This window comes from Haliaeetus albicilla, chromosome 4 (assembly GCF_947461875.1).
Source record: "Haliaeetus albicilla chromosome 4, bHalAlb1.1, whole genome shotgun sequence".
NCBI classification, from domain to species: Eukaryota; Metazoa; Chordata; class Aves; order Accipitriformes; family Accipitridae; genus Haliaeetus; species Haliaeetus albicilla.
In genome coordinates, this window is record NC_091486.1 from 43,059,777 (window position 1) to 43,082,326 (window position 22,550).

The window sequence follows — 22,550 nt, forward strand, 5'->3', positions numbered from 1 at the left end:
AGGTCAGGTTTGCCATCGCTGCAAAGGGTTGACAGAGCTGGCTGTGACGCTGCTCAACCAAGGGTGGTCCTCACTGGGTGTTTAGGCACCCAGCAGCATCGTGGAGGGGGTGTTCACAGCGGTGGAGGGGTTCCCCAAGCAGAGGGCTTGAGCATCTTTTGCACATTGGCTGTGGATGGCAACTCTTGGAGGAGTTTTGTAGCCAAGTGTTGGCTTCGCGAGTGACCAGCGGCAAGCCAGGTTTGAAAGAGGGGCCTCAATCTGATGGAAAATATATTTGTGCTTATGAAGTGGAATATATACATTGCAATATATACAGCGAAATGTTCTTCAGTGCTTCATCCTTGCAGGGCTTTTGGTCTGGTTTGCTCTTAAAAGTTGCTTGGTCGGGACCTCCTAGAGTCAACGGGACAGGGGCAAATGTCAGGTTTCATAGGTGGCTTCGGTAGTGTCATGCGTGCGTCGCTGTGGATGCCAAACAGATAGCTTGCTCCTTGTGTTGCGGTGATACCCCCAGGCCCAGTGCCAGGCTGGTGGGTTTGTTGCAGGGGATTTTATGTAGGCTTCCAAAGGGACAGCCTGGGGTGGAAGATGATGGCTTCAGCAAGGTGTTTATCAAGAGCAATGTGCGGCCGCAAAGCTGGGTGCTGCCTGGGGTGCCCTGCCCTCTGAATGATGCCCCGGTGCGGTACAGGAGGCATCTCCGCTGTCAGCACCAGCTGACGGACCCATCCAGGCAGCTCCCTAAAATTTGTAGAATGAGGTTTTAGCTTAAAAAGCACAAAACGAGTCCCCCATCGTTCCACTCAGGACCTGAGTGCTCCTAGTCCCTCTGCGAGCGGAGGATGGTTTGCTTTTGCTCTCTTCTTGCAAGCACGGCGCAAACAATCCCTGCATTAACCCTGCTAAGGGGCCAGTGTTTGGGCACAGGGCTGTCATTGTTAAGAGGACGTCAAAAGCACCGTGCCAGCCTTGGCTGGGGCAGGGAGCACGCGGACCTCTTGGAGCTGGCACGGGGAAAAACCTGCTGCCTGCCACGGACATGACTTGGAAGCAAACCCCAGCGGGGCAGCGAAACCCTGGGGTGTGCTGGGGGGCAGCAGGAGGGTTGCTCCTCATGGGGATGATGGGTCTGGTTTGTCTCCCTGAAGGACCTGAAGGGTCGGTATGGGGATGCAAGGGCAGCCTTGCTTAATTACGAAGCTGCGGGGTTTATTAAATTCAAAAGTGCAAATTGCAGCCTGAGCTCACTTTGTGGCCATAAGTAATGTTCGGGTTTTAAGAATAAAAAAGGAGAAAGCACTTGCAGGACCTGTAACTTTGGCTGATGAGAGCAGGTCCTCCAGTGGGCGCATACATGTCCTGACAAGCCCCTTTCCTTCCAGCACAGAGCCTTGGCTTTCTAAACGAGGCGGAGAGACTTGCTCCCAGCAGGTCAGATGGTCACATCTGGTTTTCGTTGAGTGCTCGAGTGATGTGCTGGTTCCAGGAACACCGCAACCATCTGCAGAACCACGCTGAGCGATAATTTTTGAGGATACCTGTGGCATCTATCACCTCCTAGGGTCCTCATTGCAGCCTAGGGTCCTTAATTTCTCCTGGTGGTGATTGGAGTCAAATGATTTCAGTGTATTTCTGCTCCCTTGGGCTTGTAAAGAAAAGCATGGGAGTATGGAGAGGGGTGTATTCTGATGGCTCACAGCAACAGGAGGATGAAGGAGCTCATGAAACCCCTTCAGTGCTCTGGTTGGTTTGCAGGTCCGGCAGGCAGCCACGCTCCCCTGTGCATGTTGATGGTGTTTCCAGGGTGAAGTTGGGTTTTGATGGGTCAAAGAGCGGACCAGAAAACTTCCAACTCTCTTTCATCCTGTCCTTGGATTCACATTTTTGTCGTCTGCTAGGCATGTTGACATTTTGGGTGAGTTGCATGTTTTTTGAAGAAATCACTGGTGTCCCACAAGCAGCATCTATTATCTTTAATCCCATTTCTTGGTGGAAGCCTAGCAGTGTCTATGGGCTGGGCTGGCCAGTCTGCTGCTCCTCCGTTATGAACCCCTTGGCCAGTCCCCCCCAGCCCCCATGTGAAATATTTCTATTTTTAACCTGCTGATTTCATTTGGATTTGTGCAAGGGTTTATTTTCAGTGCCGAGAGGTAGTCATTCCCAGCTGGCATATCAATGGGCTGCTGGGGAGCGTAACGCTCTCATTACCGATAGAAGAAAATGAATTTGCAGGTCCTAAGGCTAAATGTTCCTGCATGCTCCTACGTGAATAGGTGCTCTTGCTCTGCCGGGACGAGGTGTTGCTTCAGACCCATCAGCAAGAAGGCGGTGCACATTGCATCCCATCTCTTCACCGGTGACGGCTCGGCTGACGCACGCTGTCTGCATGTGCAGATGATGGATGTGAGAGCAACTTCGTAGCCTCAAACCTGTACATATTAAAATACAAAGGCGGAAGGTGGCTGAGTCACTTTTTTTTTTTAATCTCTCCTGTGTTGCTTCATCATCTGGGTGCTTTTGCACAAATTGGAGGGACAGTAACGCACGTCTGGTTTGTAGTCCTGTTAAATGACGGGGGGAAAGCTGCAATAATAATAATAATAAATAATGCGAAAGCCCTTCCTTTTCACAGTTCTCTGCAGGCTCTGAGGTTGCTTCCTCTGCCCCCTCCTCCTGCCCTGTGGGAGGGTTGCCCTGGGGAGTATCCCATCATTTTCAAGGGGGGAGATTGCTGCCACGAAGCAAAACCAGATGTTTTCTAGCTGACTCCAGAAAACACCCTTTCGACACAGCAAAGAGACGCGGCTGTGGTATGTAGTTGTTAGCCTGGGTTGCTCATCCTGTGCTGCAAACGAGCCCAGTGCAAAGCTATCCTTTCCTTCTCCCTGGCTTGCTCTCCGGGGGTAGATCCAGCAGCTGCCTGTATAAAGTGCTTTAGGTCATCTTTTAGGGGGAAAGCGTTTGCATGGTGTGTGGCCTTGTTGGAACGACGCTGGCTGTTTCCTTAGGAACAGAAAAGGCTTTTTCGGAGTTGAACAATGGTGCATCCCCGGCTCGGTCAGTGGAAGAGCAAGGCAGGAGACGTTTGACAGTCGCTGCCGCCGTTAGCTGCTGGTGAGCCCGGTGAGGACTTTGCAGGGTTCATTGCCAGTTGTGATGGTCCCCTGTGACGGTGGCCCACAGCAGGTTCTGCTCGGCACTGCCAGCCTGATGGCATTGTACCAGCAAAGTGTTGGGGCTCGGGGAGGGAGCACGAGCCATGTTACGTTGAGTCAGGGGGGTTGAATTTGGAATAAGCCCACAGATGGGGTCAGTTGGACCTCTTGGCTGCAGGTTGGCATCAGTGCAGACGTGGTTTCAGCAAGCACCAGGGCTGGCTGGAGTGTCCGTCGGTTTGCTCGGTGTGGTGGGTGAAGATGCTCGAGTTGTCCATCTAGAAGACACCTACACCAGGTAAAGGGTGGAGGAAAGGAGCATAAAGAGCAGGAATTTGAATAACCGATGTGGTGGTCACACAGGGAATTGAGACCGAAGCCTCCCAGGTCTCACATACCTCCGGGAGTAAAAATAATCTGTTTGAGCTGGGGTCACGTCTTTCTGGGAGACGTTAAAGCTTTAACTCCCCTGTTATTCCCTGCCGCCATGCTGTCATCTTCGTTCGCATCCGTTCCCAGAGCAGCCGGGGGGGACGCTGGGTCCCTCGGCGCAAGGGCTACCGCAGCTATAATTAAACAAAGAGAAACTTTTTATTTTTTTGTAACTGATCCAGCTTCCGGAAAATGGCAGCTAGCTGAAGGGAGGGAAACAAAACAAGCTTTCGCCCGGCCAGAAAAAGCGTCCTCACCTCTGTGGCATTTCCTTGCTTTCTCTCCCCCCTCGCCAGCCTCCCTCCCCAGCCCCTCGCATCCTGGCTGCGGCATTGAAAACCTGCCATCAGATTAGCTGTGCCGGGGTGGGGTTGCTCTCCGCAGGCATGAGAAGCGTTTCCCAGCCGGCAGCGTGCATGCAAACTGAGCCTTGGAAATTGCTCTTCTCTCTCCCCCAAGCATTGTGCCTCCTGCCCCAAACCCCTCCATGCTTTTTTTACCCCCTTGCTCACAAAAAGCATCCTTAGTATTTTTTTCTGTGCGTGTGCCTGCACCTTTGGTGCAGATTGAGCTATTAAAGTCTGTAAGAAAGTGCAGGGAATATTTCCTACTGCATGTGTGCTGGGAGCAACCGGTCTTTTGCAATTCATTGGGTTTGGGGTTAGGAAAAAAAGTCATTGGGGGGTACGTCCCACAAAAGGAGAGGAGGAGATGCACGGGTGCGTCCTGCGAAAGGAGAGGAGGGGATGGGGGGGTGCATCCAGCAAAAAGAGAGGAGATGGGGGGGGTGTCCCGCATCTTGTCTTCCTGAGCGCTGGCTCCTCCTTGCCTATGGATGCTGTTGGCTGCAGATTTATTGGAGCAGCCTCTGTACGGGTGGTACCTCTGTAGGCATTCATCCCATGTTTGCTCGGATGGAGGAGGACAAGTAGGTTTTTTTGCAGAAAGGGGATGAAAGCACTCGGTCCCCAGCAACAGGGTGGGTTGTTTTTTGGGTGGGTTTGGTTTGGTTTGGTTTTTTTTTAATACCAGCTTCCTGGGACACGGCTCCTTTCCAGCACTTTGCAGCAGCCATCCTTGTCAGGGAGCAAAACAGCAGCAGCCACAAGGCAAGCCTTTCTTTTGGCCTTCACAAACGTTTTGCTTGGTTATCTCTGGGCAAGGGCAGCAAACAGACAAAGTGTTTACTGTCCCTAGGAGATGGCGATTACCTCGTCAGCAAAATGGATAGCCCATGCTGCCGGCTCTGGCCTTGACCAGCTTATCATCCTAGGAGTTACGGGCAGCGTTGCTTGCTTCCCGGAGCTTATCACGTCTGCTTTGCACCGGACCAAGGGAAAGATGCTCTGGGTATGGGACGTCAGGGTGGTGGGTCTCCTCCCGTGCATCCATCCACTACAGCCTTGCCTTGCCTGGGTCTTCTCCAGCTCCGCTGGGCATGTGGAGTCTGTCCTGTTCAGCCTGGAGGTGCAAAATAAATGAAGGTTTGGGGGGGTTTCTGGGTTTTGGGGCATTTGGGGTCTTTTTTTTTTTTTAAATTATTTTTTAAGTTGCTTGGAGTCAGCAAATGCTGCTGAGAAACAGCTCAGTGCCATCAGTAAGCACTTCCAAGTAATTTTTTCCATCTCTGCTGCTGCTCCCGAGGTGTGGCCCATGCTCCCTGGAGGGAGCTGGAGCCGCTCTGGAGCGGCGCGCCTGAAAGTTAATAGCTGCCGAAAAACGCTTTAATTAACTCAATTAGCCAGACGGTCCATCTGGACTCTTGCAGCGCTTGGTGAGATCCCGTGAAACAAGGTCGCAACTCCATCCTGATGATGGGGGCACACACGCATCCCCCCGACTCATTCGAGTCCCTGGGGAACATGCTGCGGTCTCCAGCACATCCACCATCCCTGCTCTTGGACCTGCAGGGAATGGGAGATGTTTTTCCAGGAGATGTGTAAAAAATGGCATGTTGGCATTAAGTGCAGATCCCAAATGCTTTTGGGTAAGCAGGGCTTACTTTTTTGTTTGTTTGTTTGTTCCTCTGCCTCGGTTTTTAGCACCTTGCCCTGCAGCAGGACAGCCCTGCAGCTCCTTGGAGGTGTGACTGGCCAGAGCAGCTGGTGCCTCTCCAGATCCTGCTCTGCCTATTAATAGGAGCTATTAAAATGTTCACCAAATCCAGGATGCAGGACATGACCAGGCATGGAAACAGTGAGCAAAAAAAGCTTTAGCCCAGCACGCTGTTTGAGCAGAGGAATGCAGGGCCCTGCAGAGGGGATTTGGGGAGGGCGAGTGTTTAACCCCCTCCCTGCAATTGCTCCGCAGTGGGGGTGACCTTTCTGTCCAGGCTTTACCTCCATGCATGGACCCCTGTTTTAAACCCTCACCTTGCAGGCATCCCAGGGGAAAGCTGCCTGCCATGCTGCTGCCGGTTTTCCTGCTACCTGGCCATGATGGGAAGCCCCAGCACAGGCAGGCAGAGATGCATCCTTTAAGTAACGGGGAGGGATGCGTGTCCTGAAGGGTTTGGGTACCAGTGGATAACGCTGGGGGGAAACTGAGGCATGGAGCATCAGCATTGCCTGGGTTCACGCAATCTGAGGGTTGAACCATGGTCTCTGCAGTCGTGATGCCCGTGCCTCCAAAAATGGGCTCTAAAATCACTTCAGAAGTGCATTTGGGGTGGGGGGTGGGCGAGTATATCGGTGTGTCCGATTGCCCTGCAGTCAGGCAGGATAAAAGGAATAAAAATATTTGCAGTTTGGCCTAATTTTTAAGGGATTGTGACTTGAAAACGGTGATGCCAGTGCTGCATCAGATGGTCCCCTCACTCGCTTGGGGGGGAAGGGGAGGTGTTTTGCTTTGGGAAAGGGCAGGTGGTTCCTGGCTTAAGGCTGCTTTGAGGCAATTCAGCTTGTTGAAGCAGGGCAGAGGGTAATTCCCTGAGGGGGGGCTGGCAGGAGGAGGTGATGCTGCTGGTTGCTGCTGGGATGTTTGTAGGCAGAGCATCTTCCTTTGGGCTGAGCATCTGTTGCCCAGTGCTGGGGGGTCCCACCTGGGTGGTCTGGGGAGGTCCCAGCTCATCCCCAGGTCCCAAGCAGTGCAAAGGCAGAGGAGTCCGAGCATCAGCCTAATTTCTTTCTCCCTTTGTGGATGGGATATGTGGGAATCATTTGGACCCAGAGGTCTGAGCCTAAGCATTATAATTCCTACATAGTGCTGCAAATGCTTCTTTCTCCCTTTTGCCTTTACGTATAAAGTCCTCATCCCTCTTCCTGCACAAAAAAAGTGAGTAATGTTAGAGAAATTTGGGATGAGGCCCAGGAAATGATCGGATATCCGCCTAAGCACATCTCTGACTTCTGAACTAAAAGCTCCCAAATGAATGATGTGGCAGAAGAAGCAGCAGATTTTGAAGGATTATATTTTATGTAGGTGCTCTGCTTTATCTTAAAACTTCAGTCTGCAAAAATTGGAAATGGCTTTTTTTTTTATCCCCTCAGTATATTTGCTTTATGCTGAAGTGCTAACATGTTGTTAGTTGTCCTGTTGAAAATGAAGCTGACAGTAGTAAGCACTAAATTAAAAGTAATAATAATGCCAGCTGTCTTGTGAATGCACATGATGTGTTTTGTTTGATAGTCTTTATGTGGGCTCTGTGAGCTGTAAATGTTGTTTACTGGGATTGTGCATGGAAAAAAAGCTGAATTCAGTGTAAATGTGGAGAGTTGGGAGGCTAAAATGCCAGTGGATGTTGCCCTTAGTAATAATGGGTGGCCGTGGCTGTGTCTCTTTTTGTTTTCTTTTCTCCTGGACAGTGCCAAAAAAGTTTCCATTTCCTTCCTGTTGATTGGGTACTTAAGTCGTTCTTCTAAATATAAATCTCTCCTAGTGCATCAGCTGTGCCTGGGATTTCACTTCTTTTATGTGTCACTTCAGGCAAGTTTTAATTAAAAAAAAAATAGTCTATCAGCATTGGTTTGAAATTTAGGCACTCTTTTCCCATCAAGAGCGTGTCTAATTCTGGCCTGACCCTGGCCCCTTTGACAGCAAAGTCCTTCAGGCTGCGTGTGGGAATCAGCTGCTTGTGCTGGAGAGCATCCCCCAGCTCCTGGAAAGCTCTTCCTGCATCCTCTGCTTCTTCTTGCAGAGCTGCTCCATTGCTGGCACCAAGATCTGCTGCACTGCTGGATGCGAATGGCATTGAGATATGGAAGAGCTTGGTCCTGCAGGGAAGAAAATCTGGGGTGTTGCTGTGAAAGATGCTGAGAAAAGGAGGTGTTGTCTAGGCGAGTCGGTGAAGACGGCTGTGGATGGTGGCAAGTTGGTTGTACCTGGAGTTGTCTTCTCTAGCCAAAAGCCTGCTGCTTGTAGATCCCAACCCATTCTTTAGATATGGAGCCAAAATGAAAATACACACATCACCGTGGTTATCAAAGCAGCCTTGAAACAGAGCTAGTGGTGGGATTGAAGTTGCTTTCCATAGAAATCAATAAACGGAGCAGGTTCTTCGCTGCACGTGGCCCAACGTTCAGCTGACCCAAAGCATCTGTCCCTGAATACGTGGGGCTTTTTAACCTGATTTTAGTCCTTACTTTCTAAAATGAAGCATTCTTCTAGAGACAGTGGACAAGCTTTGGGCTTTTCTGTATCCCCCTCCCTGGCTGTCAGTAATGGCTTTGTCTTTTTTCCTCTTAATACGGGTGCTTTTGTGTTGGCCTAAGGCAACCCCGTACCACAGCTGATAACGCTTCACCCCTAATTCAAGCTGCAGTAATCTGAAATGCGGTGGTGTGGTCTGTTACCTTTGAAATCTCAGTGGGAATGAATGGAGCACCCAGCGCTCAGGCTCAAACAGGGAGGCTCTGAGGTTCCTCGGGCCCTCATGTCTTGGGCTTGAGAAGCAAGGGCAGGTATATCTCCTTACAGCCTCGCCTGGGGCTGACTTCTTGGAGACAGTGTAGAGGGCATAACTTGCCTTTTGGAAATATTCCCACCATGGTGGCTTAGAGTTGCCCATTTTTTAAGGGGTGCCCTTGCGAAGATGCATCACCGTGGTTTGATGTGCATATGGGAGGGTGTTTTGTGCTTGCAAGAAGTGCAATGCAGAAAGTTGTAGAAACCAACTCTGCTCAACCACAAAAGCTCTGCTATAAGCAGGGAAAACCATCTTCCATTGCTTTTAAGATGATTTTCAGGTGTCATTTTAATTTTGCCTGTTGACTAGCACTGCAAAGACCATGTCTGAGATTCAACTCTGCTTCGTCTGGCAACGAGAGCAATTTTGAGCAAAGGTGAGATTTTGCCAAATTTATGTAAATGACTATTTCTGTGCCCAAGCATCTTGCTAGAGAGGGGCATCTTTCCCCAAAATGCCTCACCCTTTTTGTTAGGGATTGTGTGCCAGCACAGAGAAGCAGCACAACTTTGACATTGCACGTGGTGGAGGCTGATGAGAATGGACTTGGGCTTTCATTTCATACCACATTAATTTTGAGAGTGTCCAGACAAGGGCCTCATGCATTTTTAACTGACGTGAAACTAAACAGTTCAAAGTGCGTAACTTACTTTGTAGATAAACCCTTCCAATAAATGCTCAGGTCTTAAAATGATGAAATCAGTTTCTTATCAGCCATCTGACCCATGATGATGGGATTGAGCGGCTTTTAACCTGGCGAGACCGAAACAACAAACTCTGAAGTAGAGACAGATGGGGTGGGTGGTGTTATTTTGGGTTTTTCCCTTCATGGCACTGTTGATGTTATGGAAAGTGCTTGAAGCCACTGCTTGAATTATATCTGGCATCCCTCACCCCCAGGTTGCGTTCCCCTCTAGTTAATTTGCAGGTTGCACGAAGCCTCTGTGCAGTTTGACGGGCTTTAATTTCAGGGGTAACTAATTAAACAAGCAGGTGTGGTGTTTGCTCTTGTGTTGCATAAACACTAGCCTGTTTTGGTTTATTTCAAACATCCTCCTGGCTGGCAGAGGTGGGTGCCTGCACCTGGAAAGCTCATTCCTACCTGTGGACAAGCCCTAATCTAAATTAAGGCAAGGACTTTGCTGCCGAAAACGGCCTGCAGTGAGCCACAGGGTCTTTTGTGCCAGTGTAATGAGTCTGGTGTTAAAAGCATGCTCTGAATTGAAGCGGGAATGCTTTCTGGGGTGAGTCTGCAACTTGCTGGATTTGCAGGTGAGATCAAATCAAAAGACCAGAGCGTTTTACAGCAAGTCCTAATCCACACTCTGGGCTGGAGCAGGCATCTGTCCTCACGTCTGCTTCTTGCCACACACCTCCAGAATGGCATCATCACCTGGGGGTTTGCTCTCCAGGTATCGTGATGCTCTCAATGAGCTTGCCCTCTTCCCAACATGGGTTCATGGTCTAGAGATTTGGTCAAACATGGAGCATCCCATGGAGCAAGCAACCCGAAGTCCAGTTTAACCCCTCATGTTGCCTTCCTATGAGACCATCAGCTCCAGCAAACGGTTAAGCTGCTTAAATCCAGGTATTGTGGGGAATCTGGTTTGGAAATGTTTACCAAGGACGAGTGCTTAAAAAAACCCACTGGTTTGAGGAAATGCATTGCAATGTGCTGATTGCTTTTGTTTCTGCCTAACTCAGGCTGTGATGGTTTTTGGCTCCTGTCAGCATTTTCAGCATAGCTGAAGGCATCGTGTAATCCACCAACAGATCAGTACCTGAACTAATCAGCAAGGTGTGTAAGAACATTAAATCAAGGGTAAGCTTTTGCACGAGCTCATCGCTTGAATGTGTTCTTCAGTTTGATAATCCAAAGAGGTTTTATTCATTAGTAAGAGAATCTGGCTGCTTGGTGACTGTGGGCATGCTCAGGCAGCGAGCTGGGAACAAAACCCTGCTTTTTTTCCTAAAATGGACCTCCTGACCGAGGTCAGGAGCAAGTCCAGCTGACCTGGGGGCTGCAGCCATGTCCTTGCTGCCTGCTTACAAAGTCACCTTTTGGGTGACCCATGGGTGGCTGCTGCGTGCCCATCCTGCCTGCAGCGTCTGCGTCTTGAACGCAGCACCCTCTTTTTAAGTGATGAGCAGGTCAGGTAAGTCCAGAGGACCAAGCAGGACCGATTTTTTTTCAGTCTTTGATGTTCTTTGCATGAGGAAGTGGTCAGTGTGGGGAAGATATGTCTTGGTCGAGTACTTGGGCAGGGAGAGCTGTGTGGACTTGGCTATGTGTTGGTCTACGGGCGAGTTGGAGCTAGCTCATCTCCGGTGGGCTAGCTCATCTCTGGAGCTTTTTCTTGTCCTCTCTGTGTGTCACTGCATCAGTTATGGTGCCAGCCTCCCCAGCCAGCAGCCCAAGTGACTTTCCTATGCCTGCCCTTCTCTGATCACGCTGGTGGGACGGGTTTCCCAACATTGCAGCCGAGAACAAGGAGAGCACGTGGCTCTGCGCATTGCACCAGCAATTCAGCTGAGAACAGCTACTTCTTTCCATCAGACAAAGACTAAATTAGTGAAGGGTGATGGAGACAGGGCTCTGAAGTGTTGTTGCAGTTGAAGCTCTGTCATCGTCTCCACTTGGGGAAGCACAGCTTTTCAGGGACTTGGTTGCTTCAGCTTTTGACAGCTCTTGAACTCCAAATTAACATCCAAATTATCTAAGTAAGGAGACACTGCCGGCACTGGGACCCTCAGGGGTAGCACGATAGGGAGTTGCTCCCAAGATTTTCTCAATGAAAGCCTTTTACTATGCTTCAAGTTTTCATTGCCCTGGTTAATTTGGTGTCTTGAGAAGGGGAAGAAGGGTTCGCATGGCCCCCCTCAAGTGCATCAGGTGTTAATGAGATGGTTCTTGCAGCACCCGTGGAGGCAGGAAACCATTTCCCCTCCTTTTGTTTTCCGTGGTTGCCCTTAGTCTGCTCTTTGTGGATGTTGACCCGAGATCTCATGGGTGACCATAGCTTCTTTTTCGATCATGGCATCACACGGGGACCAGTGCTTTTTCCTGGTGATGATCCTAGATAGGGCCACAGCATAGCGTTCATACCATTCCGCCATCAACCAAGAGCGTGCCACCAACAGACAGAGTGGATGCTGGCAACAGCCGACGAGCTTTGTCCAGCATCCCTGCTCCGGAGCAGCTCGTGCAGACGTCTGTGCCAGGGTGCAGGCATGCCCTTAGGTTAACCCACTGATTAGTCTGCAGTGCTTAAAAAAGAAAAGAAGAGATTTTCTTCCTCTTCCAAGGCAGAGGATGATGACTATGAGCCATGGGCAGGATGTCTGTTGTCAGGCAAGACCATTTTTTCTTTAAAAGTGTCTCTCTGTGGCCAGCAGCTGGACTGTGGCTCTGGAAATCTGGGTTTCATTTCTCCTCCGCCACTGACTGCCTGCATGAGCTTGTGCTGTTGCCCAATCCAGCTCAAATCTGAGTTCTCCTGGTTTGAAAGGCGCTCGGTCCTTGCTTTTGGCCCTAAGCATCCCTCAGGAGCAGTCTCGTTTTGGCCACTGGCTGAACTCTTGGGCTTGCAAAGGACTTTGGAGGGGCTGCAAGGGCTTGGAGGAAGAAGGTGCTCTCCTGGGCTCCTGTTCCCTCCAACTGTTTCAAACTTGAGTTTACAGGTTTTACGTTTAGCCCCTGGGCGCTCAGTACTGGATATGATTTTGGGTTTTCATGTTTTTGTTGGTCTCTATAGGGACTTGGCAGGAACAAACTCCTTGCCCTGGCAGAGGAAGGTCCATCCGCAGCTCCCTGTTAAAAAACCAGAACACCTTTGGGACTGCCCCACCTGAATTAGGAAGTGTTTTTTGCTCTTGGAAGAACATTGAGCAGACAGTAGGGAGAGGGTGGATCAAGACTGAACTCTGCCTCTTCTGATATGAGAGCTAGTGGACATCAGACAGAGCTGGTGAGAGCCTATCCCTGATGGAGGTGGGTATTCCATTGCCCAGGCAGCAGACCCGTGGAGTTCCTTGCTGAAGGACATTGTGAAGCAAAAAGTGTATGTGGGTTCAAGGAAAGACTGACCCAGTCCTCCCCTGGGCAAGAGGTCCAGCCGAAGTTGCAAAATGGGCAGAGCATCTCTGTCGCGATGTTCTCCTTTGGTTACATTGCTTCACCATGAGATGTTTGCGCAGACACTATCTTTTTCCTGTATTAATTTTGTGGCATAGAGAGGTCTGTTTTTAGCAGCATTGGCTGCACCGAGGACTGTGCCACTGGAGATATCCGTCTGTCTTGCTTTGTTGGGGATGCCAGAGGGGGTGACTGGTCTTGCAGCCCATGGTAGCCTTGAAACCGTGGAAGCAAGTACAACTTTATTTACTTCCCTGCTATATTATCAGGACTCGCGTGCATGTAATGGTTTTATTGCTGGGAAGCTTTGTTGTCAGGTAGTAGGACCTGGGCTGTCAGCCCAGGAGCACCCTTTTTATGGCCCTATAAACCTCATGAGGATTCCTGCTGTGTATAGCACTGCCAGCACCTTCCTACGCTTGCAGGCATTTTAAACCTTTGCCACACTGGCACCATTTTCAGTGATTTTTGGGAGAGCTTTGAAGTTGCTGTGGATGCTCGAGGGTTGTACCTGCACCTCTGGGAACCTCCTGTGCCTTGGCAATCAGCACATCTGTGCTGCTCTCTGCTTGATGCCAAGACAGCCAACTTTCCTTACCACCAGCAGCTCTCAGGCTGTACCTGACCCAGTCTCGCTGGCTTCTGAAGTTCTTTCTCCTGACTTGGTGGCTGATTGTATGGGACATGGGTGATCAAAATCAGTGGACGGGTGCTGGACTGGAGCCTGTGCTTGGCAGCAGCAGGAGGTCCTGCAAGGAAAACTCTCTTCCCCTACCCTCCCGCTCCCCTCCCCTGCCAAAGACACCTAATCTGTATTTGAGTCACTTGAAAGTCAGTGCTGGAGAAGGATATCCAGAGGGACTCGTGCTCCAAAGTCGTTGCTATAAAAGGAAACTTTCCCATCCTTCCTGCTTTGCTCGTGAAGGGTGACATCCCCATCAGGGAGGCTGTAACAGACACCAGGTGACAGCAGACACCGGCAACACATGCTTAGCCATAATTACTTTTTTTTCTTTTTTTTTTTTTTTTTCCCTTCTACCTCTGCCTCATCAAACCTCCTGTGTTTGGCTTGCCCTCGCCTGGCAGCGGGCTCAGCCAGCAGGAGCTGAGCCAAGCTTAAAGCTTGCAGGCAGGATTTTTCCATGGGGCTTGGCAGGGGCTGGAGGGGACAGCGTAGCATGGGGCTCTACTCTCCAGCCGGCTCTGCTGCCGTTGCGATGCCCAAGCAGGGATGCTGAGTGCGAGCATCCCCGCCACTTGCTGTGCGCAGTGGGGATTGGGTCCAAAGCAAACCCCTGGGAGATGAGGGTGCTGCAGGAGGGATGGGAGGTCCCAATATTTCCTCAAGTCTCTTCTTGTTTGCTAGAAAAGGGACAAAACAACACATCTTCTGTTCTGCCACATCGGCAGCTCCAAGGCTTGTTTGGGTTGTACGTGAGTTCATGCTAACGTGTTCTTTCTGGTACAAAGAGCTTGTATTTTGTGTTGTCTTAAGGGGTGGTTTACCTTTGGTGGGGTTTTTTTTTGAAGATGAAAGCATTGGTTTTGCAAACACAAGTGGCAAAGTAGGAGGAAGAGATAAGAGAAAGGTGACAAGGTCGGGAATCATCAGCGTATGTGGCATTGCTGGCATCAAACGTGCAAAATGCCTGGCCCAGGCTTCTGGAAGGAAAAAACCAATAGCAGCTAGCTCTTCACTGCCCGTCTTCACCAGCAAGGCTCAAACTGCCTTACTGAAGAGGTCAGGATTGCAGGGAGCGAGATGCTTTGTCTCTAGGACAAAGGAGAGGGAGGAGGAATTGTTCTGTTCTCCCTCCTAACCAAAACGCGTTGTTCTCTGCTGGCACTTGTTACCACCAGATGTTTGGAGACCCTTGGAGGCATCCCACGGCCAGAAGACATCTCCCTGTGCTGCAGGGCATCTCCGTGGTGTCCTGCAGTGGTTTGGCTGGGCAGACCGGTGGATGGGGCAGATGCCAGGCAGAAGGTCACTTGGTGGTGGTAAGGGATGGGGTTGCACAAGTCAGGTGGTCTTTCACAGCACTGCATGTGCCCTGAGAGGACCTCGGGCCATGCCTTCCTCACGATAGCTTGCAGCGAGTGATGGATACACTACATGGCCACTCATGGAAGTGGGGAGTCAGCCATGAGCCCATCCGTCTGGCACTGACCTCAGAGGTGAGCTGCAAAAATGTCAGTCTGTCTGCCTTGCCAACACGGGTGGTAGGAAGACACCGGCAGTTTCAAAAGCCATCCCAGTCTTGTAGGAGGCTGTAGAGGGCCTGGTTGGGTCTGTGCTGATGTTACCAGTTTAGAGGATGTTGTGTTTTTTACATGTGCTGGAAGATCTGGTAATACAAGCATGGAAAAAGTAGGCAAATCCCTAGATGGTCAGATCATTTTCTGGTGGGTGGAAGTGTGTTGAGCCCAATGGCCAAGGTTGTGTTGTAGCATAGTCATGAGGAAGCTCTTGAAGGTGAAGAATCTGCAGGGCAAAACCAAGTTCTTAAATTAGACTGTTTGCTAAAATTTGGCAATTTTAGCCAAAAAAAGGCCCAAAATGGCCTCTTTTGGAGGCCATTGCACATTGCCATGACAGAATCTGGTTTGTGCTGGTGCTCCCAGGCACATCTTTTGGCAGTCTCTGAGCAGGCAGCCGTCAGCTCCCTCAGGGCTGGGGTGTCCCTTGTGCCTGTCCTCTGGGTTTCCAGGAGGAGTCTCTTTTGCGACTGCTTCTGTGGTCTTGAGTCAGTTAAGGTTTTGTGACTGTGATAAAAGCAACATTTTCAGTAAATTCGTTGCGTAGGATGAATGTGCTCTGTGGGTTGTGCTGTGGCTCTGGAAGTTAATTTCTAGCTACAAAAAGTTAAATTCACTTGTATTTAAGCAAAGTTGACTGTTTTTAAAAGAAACCTCCAAAAACACTTCTGTGTTTGTAGGAGAGCCAGAGGAGCTTGACTTTGGGGAAGGAAAAGGCAAATTAAAAGCCATTAGCAACAAGTGCTTGGAGTTGGTCTTGGCTTTGATGTGGGAAGAGGATGATGAGTGATTGATTAGAAGCTCTTTCTTCTCTTCCCACCTTTTAGTTTGTGGCCAAGGGTAGGTGGAAGGTTTCCCCTGAACTTGTACCATGGGCTTAGGGCTTGAGGGGCTTTTTATGTGTTTCCCAGGGAGAACAGGTGTGCAGGTATGGTAGTTATTGCAAGATTGGCCCATCTTGTGTCACGGTGGCTCCTGTTCCTGATGCTTTGCATGGACACATGTGTGCTGTGATGGGATGGACCCTGCAGCTCCCTGACTTGGCTGAGCTCCAGGGGGGGCTGGGAGCTGCAGGATGGGCAGAGATGTGCATCAGTCCTCCCCACCGCCCTTTGCTGGTGGCAGGTACCGTGTACTGCCCTAGCTTTGGACAGACCTGGCTCCATTTCCAGCCCTGATAGTGCTTGGTACCACCCAGCCCTGCCAAGCCCTCCCAGGTCTTATCAGCCCAAATTCTTGGCAGTCAGGAGTTTTCCATCATTGAGGCTTTTGAAGGGCTCCTCTCCCACCTTCACTGGGCTGCAGTCAGTGCTCGTTGAAGACCTCCCCTTGGGCAGAAGCAGATCCTGCTTCCTGCCCTCAGGATTTGCACTTTTAGGTGTTCCTGTGTTTTTACCACATTTCTTTGCTCATGGACACAGGGCTTAATACTGCCAGTGAGTATTTTTCCTGGGATTGCTTTTCTTCGCTAACCTCATTCAGCATGGCCGGATGCCCATGCTATGTCTCTGATTTATAGCTCAGTGTCCGGGCAGAGGTGGGTCCATACTGTAATCCCATCAGGACCAGCTTGGCGTGATGGATGGAGCTGGGAGCGTTGGGAAGGACGGGGCTCTGCTGCCGGCCCCGCCATGCCACCATCAGCCTGTGCTGGGGGGTCTCAGGAGGCTCCCCTGGGTCTGCGGGGCCAGGATGGGAAACCCTGTGGTTGGGTTTCCGGGCTAAGCCGTACCAGACGGTTTGCAGAAGTTATTTTTAACCTTTTCTGTGCCCCTGCATGCCGGGAAATGCTGCTGTTAGAAAGCTGAATGCTGTGCGTTCAAATGCTGCAGGAAAGAGACCTTGGGGGTTGTTTTCTTTAATAGGTTTTAATAAGTTTTTTAAATAGGTGCTACACCGTCACCAGCCCTAGACCCTCCCCAAACCTGCTGCTGCTCCATGCCTGGTGGAGAGGAGATCCAGGAGCAGGTAGAGCACTGATTCAAGACCCTGGAGATCCTTGCTGCTCCCCAGCTTGCTCATGACAGTGTTTCTACACCTTGAGAAGTAGCCGGCCTCTCTGCAGAGAGGAGCGTGGCTAGGTCTGCATGTTCCATCTGTCCCTTCCCAAAAACCTTATTCACAGCCCCAGCTAATGCAAAGTTAAATCAATCCATGCTCTGCAAGTCCTTGTTGAAGACAGCTCTGCTGTTCCCCTGATGCGTGACTCACAGGATGGGTGTCCCATGATGTCCCTGCCAAGCAGAAGCGCAGCAGATGGGCAGGGGAGGTGACACAGCCGCTGTGTCACCCCAGGCGATGCCGGCGTAGGAGCAAGGGGTATCCAGAGAGAAGCCCTGCATCCCCCCACCGTGCTCCATCCCTGCCGCTTCTGTGCCCCAGGAAGCCGGTGAGGATTCACAGGGTGCCAGCCAGCGGGTGTGGGAACGTGCTTGTCGGGGCTTCCCTAAAGCTTTGCCCAACCCTCAGCAAAGCCTCTTTAGGATTTTGGAAAGATTAGTGACATGGCTGGTACTGTGGGGTGTAACCACCATGGAGCCCCTCCCCGGGCAGCTGCTGCCTGCTTGCTGCCTGCAAAGCTGCCTGTCGGATTTGTCGGGGTGAGGGAAACATGCAGCGGGTCCTCTGGCTTGCAGGGTTGGATTTTACCCTGCAGCATTGCCTTTCCCTCGTGGGAGGAAAAAAATGGCGTGAAAAGTGGGTGCGGGTGCCTTTGAGCTGGTTGCATGACGACATGCTGTCGCCTTTCTTGCTCGTGCAGGACGAGCTCTGGTTGCTCACAGCTTTCCTCCCCCCCCCATTCATTTTGGATGCTGTTTATGGCTTTGGGTAAACAGATGGGGCTGGGTTTTTCCTAGTCTATATTTAATCCTAGTCTATATTTAAAGTGCTTTCAGAGGAGTTTGCAGACCATTGTCTCAGAAGTGATTTCTAAACAAATCTTGCCCTATCCACCCTTGTTTCCCCCCAGCCTGCTCCCAACTGTCCCCTTTCATTCTCCCGTAGCCTGAGTTTGAATGCTTCCTAGTTATCTGTCCTGCCTCTGCATTTAGAAACAACTCGGGTCCGTCCCCTGGGACTGTCGGCTCCAAAAAATGGCTCCCACCCCAAGTCCAGCTGTGGGGGGCATGCAGCCCCATCCTTTTGTGTGTGTGAGAGCATTGCTACATCCAGCACAGACTGAGACGCAGCCAAGATTCTGCTTTTGGGAGAGGAAATACCTTTTCATAATCACTCATTTTAATATGTGTTCTTGCTACCTTTTGAGACCGCAGGGTGCATGTAAGGGAGACTTTTCCAGCTGTTTTTCCACACAGTCACGTCTGTCCAGACCTTTAGCATAAAGCTTCTTATATAGTTACATAAATACAGGACAGGGGAGCATCCCTGCAAATCCCAGGCAGTGCGAGGCATGTGGATACATCGGTGAGAGTTGTCAGTGCACAGCTGTAATGATTGATATAAAAAATTATTTGGCACTGGACTACCAGACAGGTGTTTAAAATATATTTGTGGCTTGCACTTTGATTCATGGGAGAAATCACCTACCTGTGCCTGGTTTCTTTCTTGCTTTGTGCAGTGCTCACCAAGCAGGGGTGACCTTTGGGCTGTCAAAGTGGTTTTGTTTTTTTAGCAGGATTGTGTGCAAGCATCACTAAAATTAGTGAAAACTGCCACTTGAGCTATTTCTGCAATGACGATGCTGTGCACCTCATGCTGGATTTTTTTGCCTGTGTAGCTGTGGAAGACTTGAACCCTCCAGCTAGGGAGAAAAAAAAAAAACCTAGCTAGTGTCTGCAGGGTCTCTTTAGGGGGAGGCAGTAAGTGTTTAGGGTCTTTGCATGCCAGCTGGAAAATGTTCAATCCCAAACAGTGCCTCGCATTAATGAGACACAACACCCTGCCCGCCGTGGTGGTGCTCTGCAAAGGGGTGAGCTGAATGGGTGATGAACCATGCTAGCTAACGAGAGCGTCTTTCCTCGCTTCCTCGCTTCCCACTGACTGCTTATTGCTTTTTCTTGCTGCTGACGGCAGCTCCAAATCCCCTGTCTTACCTGGCCCGGCTCTGATAAGCACAGTCTTGACTCAAAGCCTGGTTTCTCTGTATTTAATGCCTGCCAAGCCCTCTCCCCTTGGAGTGCTCCCAGCAGGACCCGAAGCAACACTCTTCTCAAAGGGAAAAGTGTTTGCACACAAGTTCTCCCTTCCCTTTTCTGGCTGGAGCCTGGTGCATCCCTTCCAGCTAACTGCATTCCCGGCATACCGGCCCAGGGGATGGCTTGGGAAGCATTTCAAGCAGGCTGGAGTATCTCCTGCTCAGGCTCTCCCCTGCAAGTTTCCTCTTACTGCATTCCAGAAAAGGGCACTGAATCCTTCAAGGCTTGCTGCTGCTCTTCCTCGCCTGTGCTGGTGGAGAGAGACCCACTGGTTTAATAACAGCTGGCTGCAGCCAAAGCAATCAGCGCTTGTCTTCACGTTTCCATCAGCTCAGTATTCCCACCTAAGGAATTTGGGTTTCGGGATTGTTTTCTGCTTGATCTGATTTTCAAGCAGAGGGAGAAAAAAAAAATTGCATGGGAGGGGGAGAAAAGAAAAACAGTGTTAGGAGTGGATGAAAAGCCCTTTGGGTGATAGACTAAAGCAAGGGATTTGGATAGAACTTTTAATTGCACAGGACTTTATTTTTAAGAGCTGTTGGCGGTTTGTAGCCAGGCTGGAGTTTTGTGGCAAGTTTGTAGGGAGCAGGATGTAGGGATGCCTGTAGGGATGCTGGATGGCAGAATTTACCAGGATAATGCCAGGTATGTCAGACTGCATACCTGCTCCCTGGCACAAACCTGGAGGGCACAAACCTGGAGGAGCAAAGCTCGGCTCATGCTCTGTGCTCTCCAGCCTTGCCTTCAGCTAGCAGAGGCACCAGGCTTGCCTGCTCGCCCACATGCTCCTGGCCTTTCTGGCCACCCTCCAAGCCCCAGAGGACACAGGTGACACCAGAGGAGGTCTTACCAGCACTTGCATCAGTCATGGCATTAGCGGACAAAGTGACGGTGTGTTCTGCGGGCAGCGGGAAATGGGTTAATTTTCCTCTCGGCTCTGGTGTGCTGATGCAGCTGCTCTTCTACAGGGTTTCTGGAAGTGGTTTTGCAAGTGTTTCTGGGAAAAAAAAAAAAAGGAGAAAAAGCCCCTTTATTTTTATTTTGCCTCAAGTGAAGCAGGGCAATCAGTGCAAGAAGGGACGTCTCTCTGCCTGGTCCCTGCCTGGTCAGCTGGGCAAAGGGGAGGGATGCAGGGAGCAAGCAGGAAGAGCCAGTCCCCATCCCAGGAGATCCCAGTGCTGCGGTGGGAGAGAGTGATGACACGGCTGACCGTGCAAAAAACCTGGTCCTGTGGGCCCTCCACGCTTGCTAACCACTGCCCTGGGGTCCCACAACATCTGAGTGCTTGATGGTTTTATAAATATGTATTACAGCAATGTGCAAATGCCCTGAAAGCTCTTACAAAATGGGGAGAAGGACCAATTTATAAGCCTGGGAGCAATGTATCCCCAAATAACTCTTAAAGGCAAGAGGGATGCTTCGTACGGGGTGGTGGCCAGCAGTAGCATCATGCAAGACCAGGCTGCCCTCGCTACCCAAAGCCCTCGGTGATTTGTTGGCAGTGCCGTGCTTATTAGGAGCATCCAGGTTATCTTTCATGATGCTTTATGGAGAACATGAGGATGTTCTCCTGTATCACCACCACAGGGTTGGCTTGTGCCCAGGGAGAGCATCATCGGCGTGTGGATGGCATGGTGGGACCCAGAGCCTTTGCTAATGTGCTGGGGTTTGCTTCTCTCCCCCAGGCTGGTTCCCCAAGGTGACACCAGGGTCCCCGTAGCTGGCTCCGATCGCGGAGAGGCCATGGCTGCCTAGTGCTCCCCGGGACCACGGGGGTCGGCAGGCCAGAGATGGCGGCGCAGAGGATCCGGGCAGCCAACTCGGGTGGCCTGCCGCGGTGCAAGTCGGAGGGGACGCTCATCGACCTCAGCGAGGGCTTCGCCGAGAACAGCCTCTGCGACGTCAAAGGTGTGGAGGAACAGCTGGGCACCCCCACGGGATGGGTTGGGACGATGCCCCCTCCTCGGTTAGGGCACACCCTCTCACCCCTAGGGTCCAGGAAGGGGTTGGTTAATAATTAGCAGATGGCAGCTGATGGGGAAGAGCAGCAAGCGCTGATGAGCACATCCACGGGTACAAGGATGGGCATGGACCTGACACCAAGAGATCTAGCAGCCAAGAGAGGTGACAGCAACAAGGCGGTTGCAAGGGTTTGTTTTCCCCTTCCCGGGAGCTGGGAGCTTGCAGGTTGCTTGAATAATCCTTTTTCTTCTTTTTATTGCTTTTTCTTCAGCTGCATGTACCTTACCCAGCATAAAAGCCGTGTTCAGTGAGAAGGGAATTAACTGTTCCCCCGGCAGAAAGAGATCCCAAGAAATAACTCTGGGTGGAAGTTAAGCATGTGCCGAGGGCCTTTAAAAATAAACATGCACAAAAGCGATTGCTTTTGCAGGTGTAGCAAGAAGAGACCCAAACATCAAACGCTCTCACTGCAAATTAGATTGTTTTTAATGCGAAAATAGGAATTACTCATATTCTCCAAGGGTTTTGCTGGTTTCAGCACATCCGTGTTAACCCTACTGCTGCACCGGCTGTGTGCACAGCTCGGGGGCACACAGGGATGGCTACTTGCCCGTCTGATCGGACAGGGTGGGGAGACCAAAAAGGCCTCATCCTGCAGACAGCTCCGGCTGCCACACCGAGTTAACGGTGGCTTCCTACCAGGGTGGCAAAATAGTTTCAATACAGAGTTTATATATAGTTTTACGCTGAATAAATGTCCTCACGACTTTTGCCAACCTGCTGGCGGAGGAAGTGGGTTAACGATGAGTTGTTTAGGATGTGTACAAACTCTTCTCTTCTTCATATTTGATCCCTAGCGTATGCTTAAAGACTTTTCCTGCTCATCTGTATCTTCTCTTGCTTTGTAGTTTCTGTGTCCGAGAAGTGCTGCCAGCCTGCAGATAGTGACTGAAGGGATGCACAGTCTGATCTGCCATCCCTTCGTCTCCAGGATTTTAGGGGCTGCCTGTGTTTCTTAAATCCCCCTTTTGCCTCTAGAGAGCTCCCAAGCCTATTGAAGCAGGTTCTGTTGCAGCTTTGTATTGGTGAAAATCCAGCTCTCCTTGTTTTCTTAGGTCTGTCTAGTGAGATAAGACACATTTGAACATTGACGTGACATCATCTGCAGCTTGTTTCTAGTGCTTTTTACAGGAATAGGTCCTAAAAGTCAGAGCAAAACCAATAAATACAGTGACAGTGTAAGTATCTGTAGGCTTGACCCAGCTATCTTGCTTGTAATTGGGATCCCCTGGCAAGATGACTTTCACCTGGCACTGCTGAAAGTGACATTGGAGATGCTGCTAGGACCACAACAGCACTGCAGGATGGTGATGCTGTGCTTCTTTCTGAGGGTTCAAACTACATGACCTTCTTCAGAAATCGAGTTAATTTTTGTTGAGGAGCTTTGAAATATAGGTGCTGTGTAAAAGGAATGAGATGCTGGGTTTTTTGGCTGGTGTGATATGAAAACGTAGGAGTATGACATGCCCTTAGATGTTTCTTTC

General features: G+C 50.5%; 1 protein-coding gene across 3 annotated transcripts in view; it reads left to right on the plus strand.

Moving 5' to 3' along the window:
• Window positions 1–22,550, plus strand: part of SH3BP4 (SH3 domain binding protein 4) — a 39,388-nt gene that overhangs the window by 3,140 nt on the left and 13,698 nt on the right. Inside the window, exons 2-4 of one of the 3 annotated variants that reach the window (XM_069782156.1) lie at window positions 7,726–7,945; window positions 8,803–8,869; window positions 20,730–20,952. In XM_069782156.1, the coding sequence (XP_069638257.1) occupies window positions 20,835–20,952 (118 nt within the window). In that variant the 5' untranslated portion in view covers window positions 7,726–7,945; window positions 8,803–8,869; window positions 20,730–20,834. Of the gene's footprint in view, window positions 1–7,725; window positions 7,946–8,802; window positions 8,870–16,831; window positions 16,856–20,729; window positions 20,953–22,550 lie in introns of those variants that run through there. The other 2 variants (XM_069782157.1, XM_069782155.1) reach the window with 2 other exon arrangements.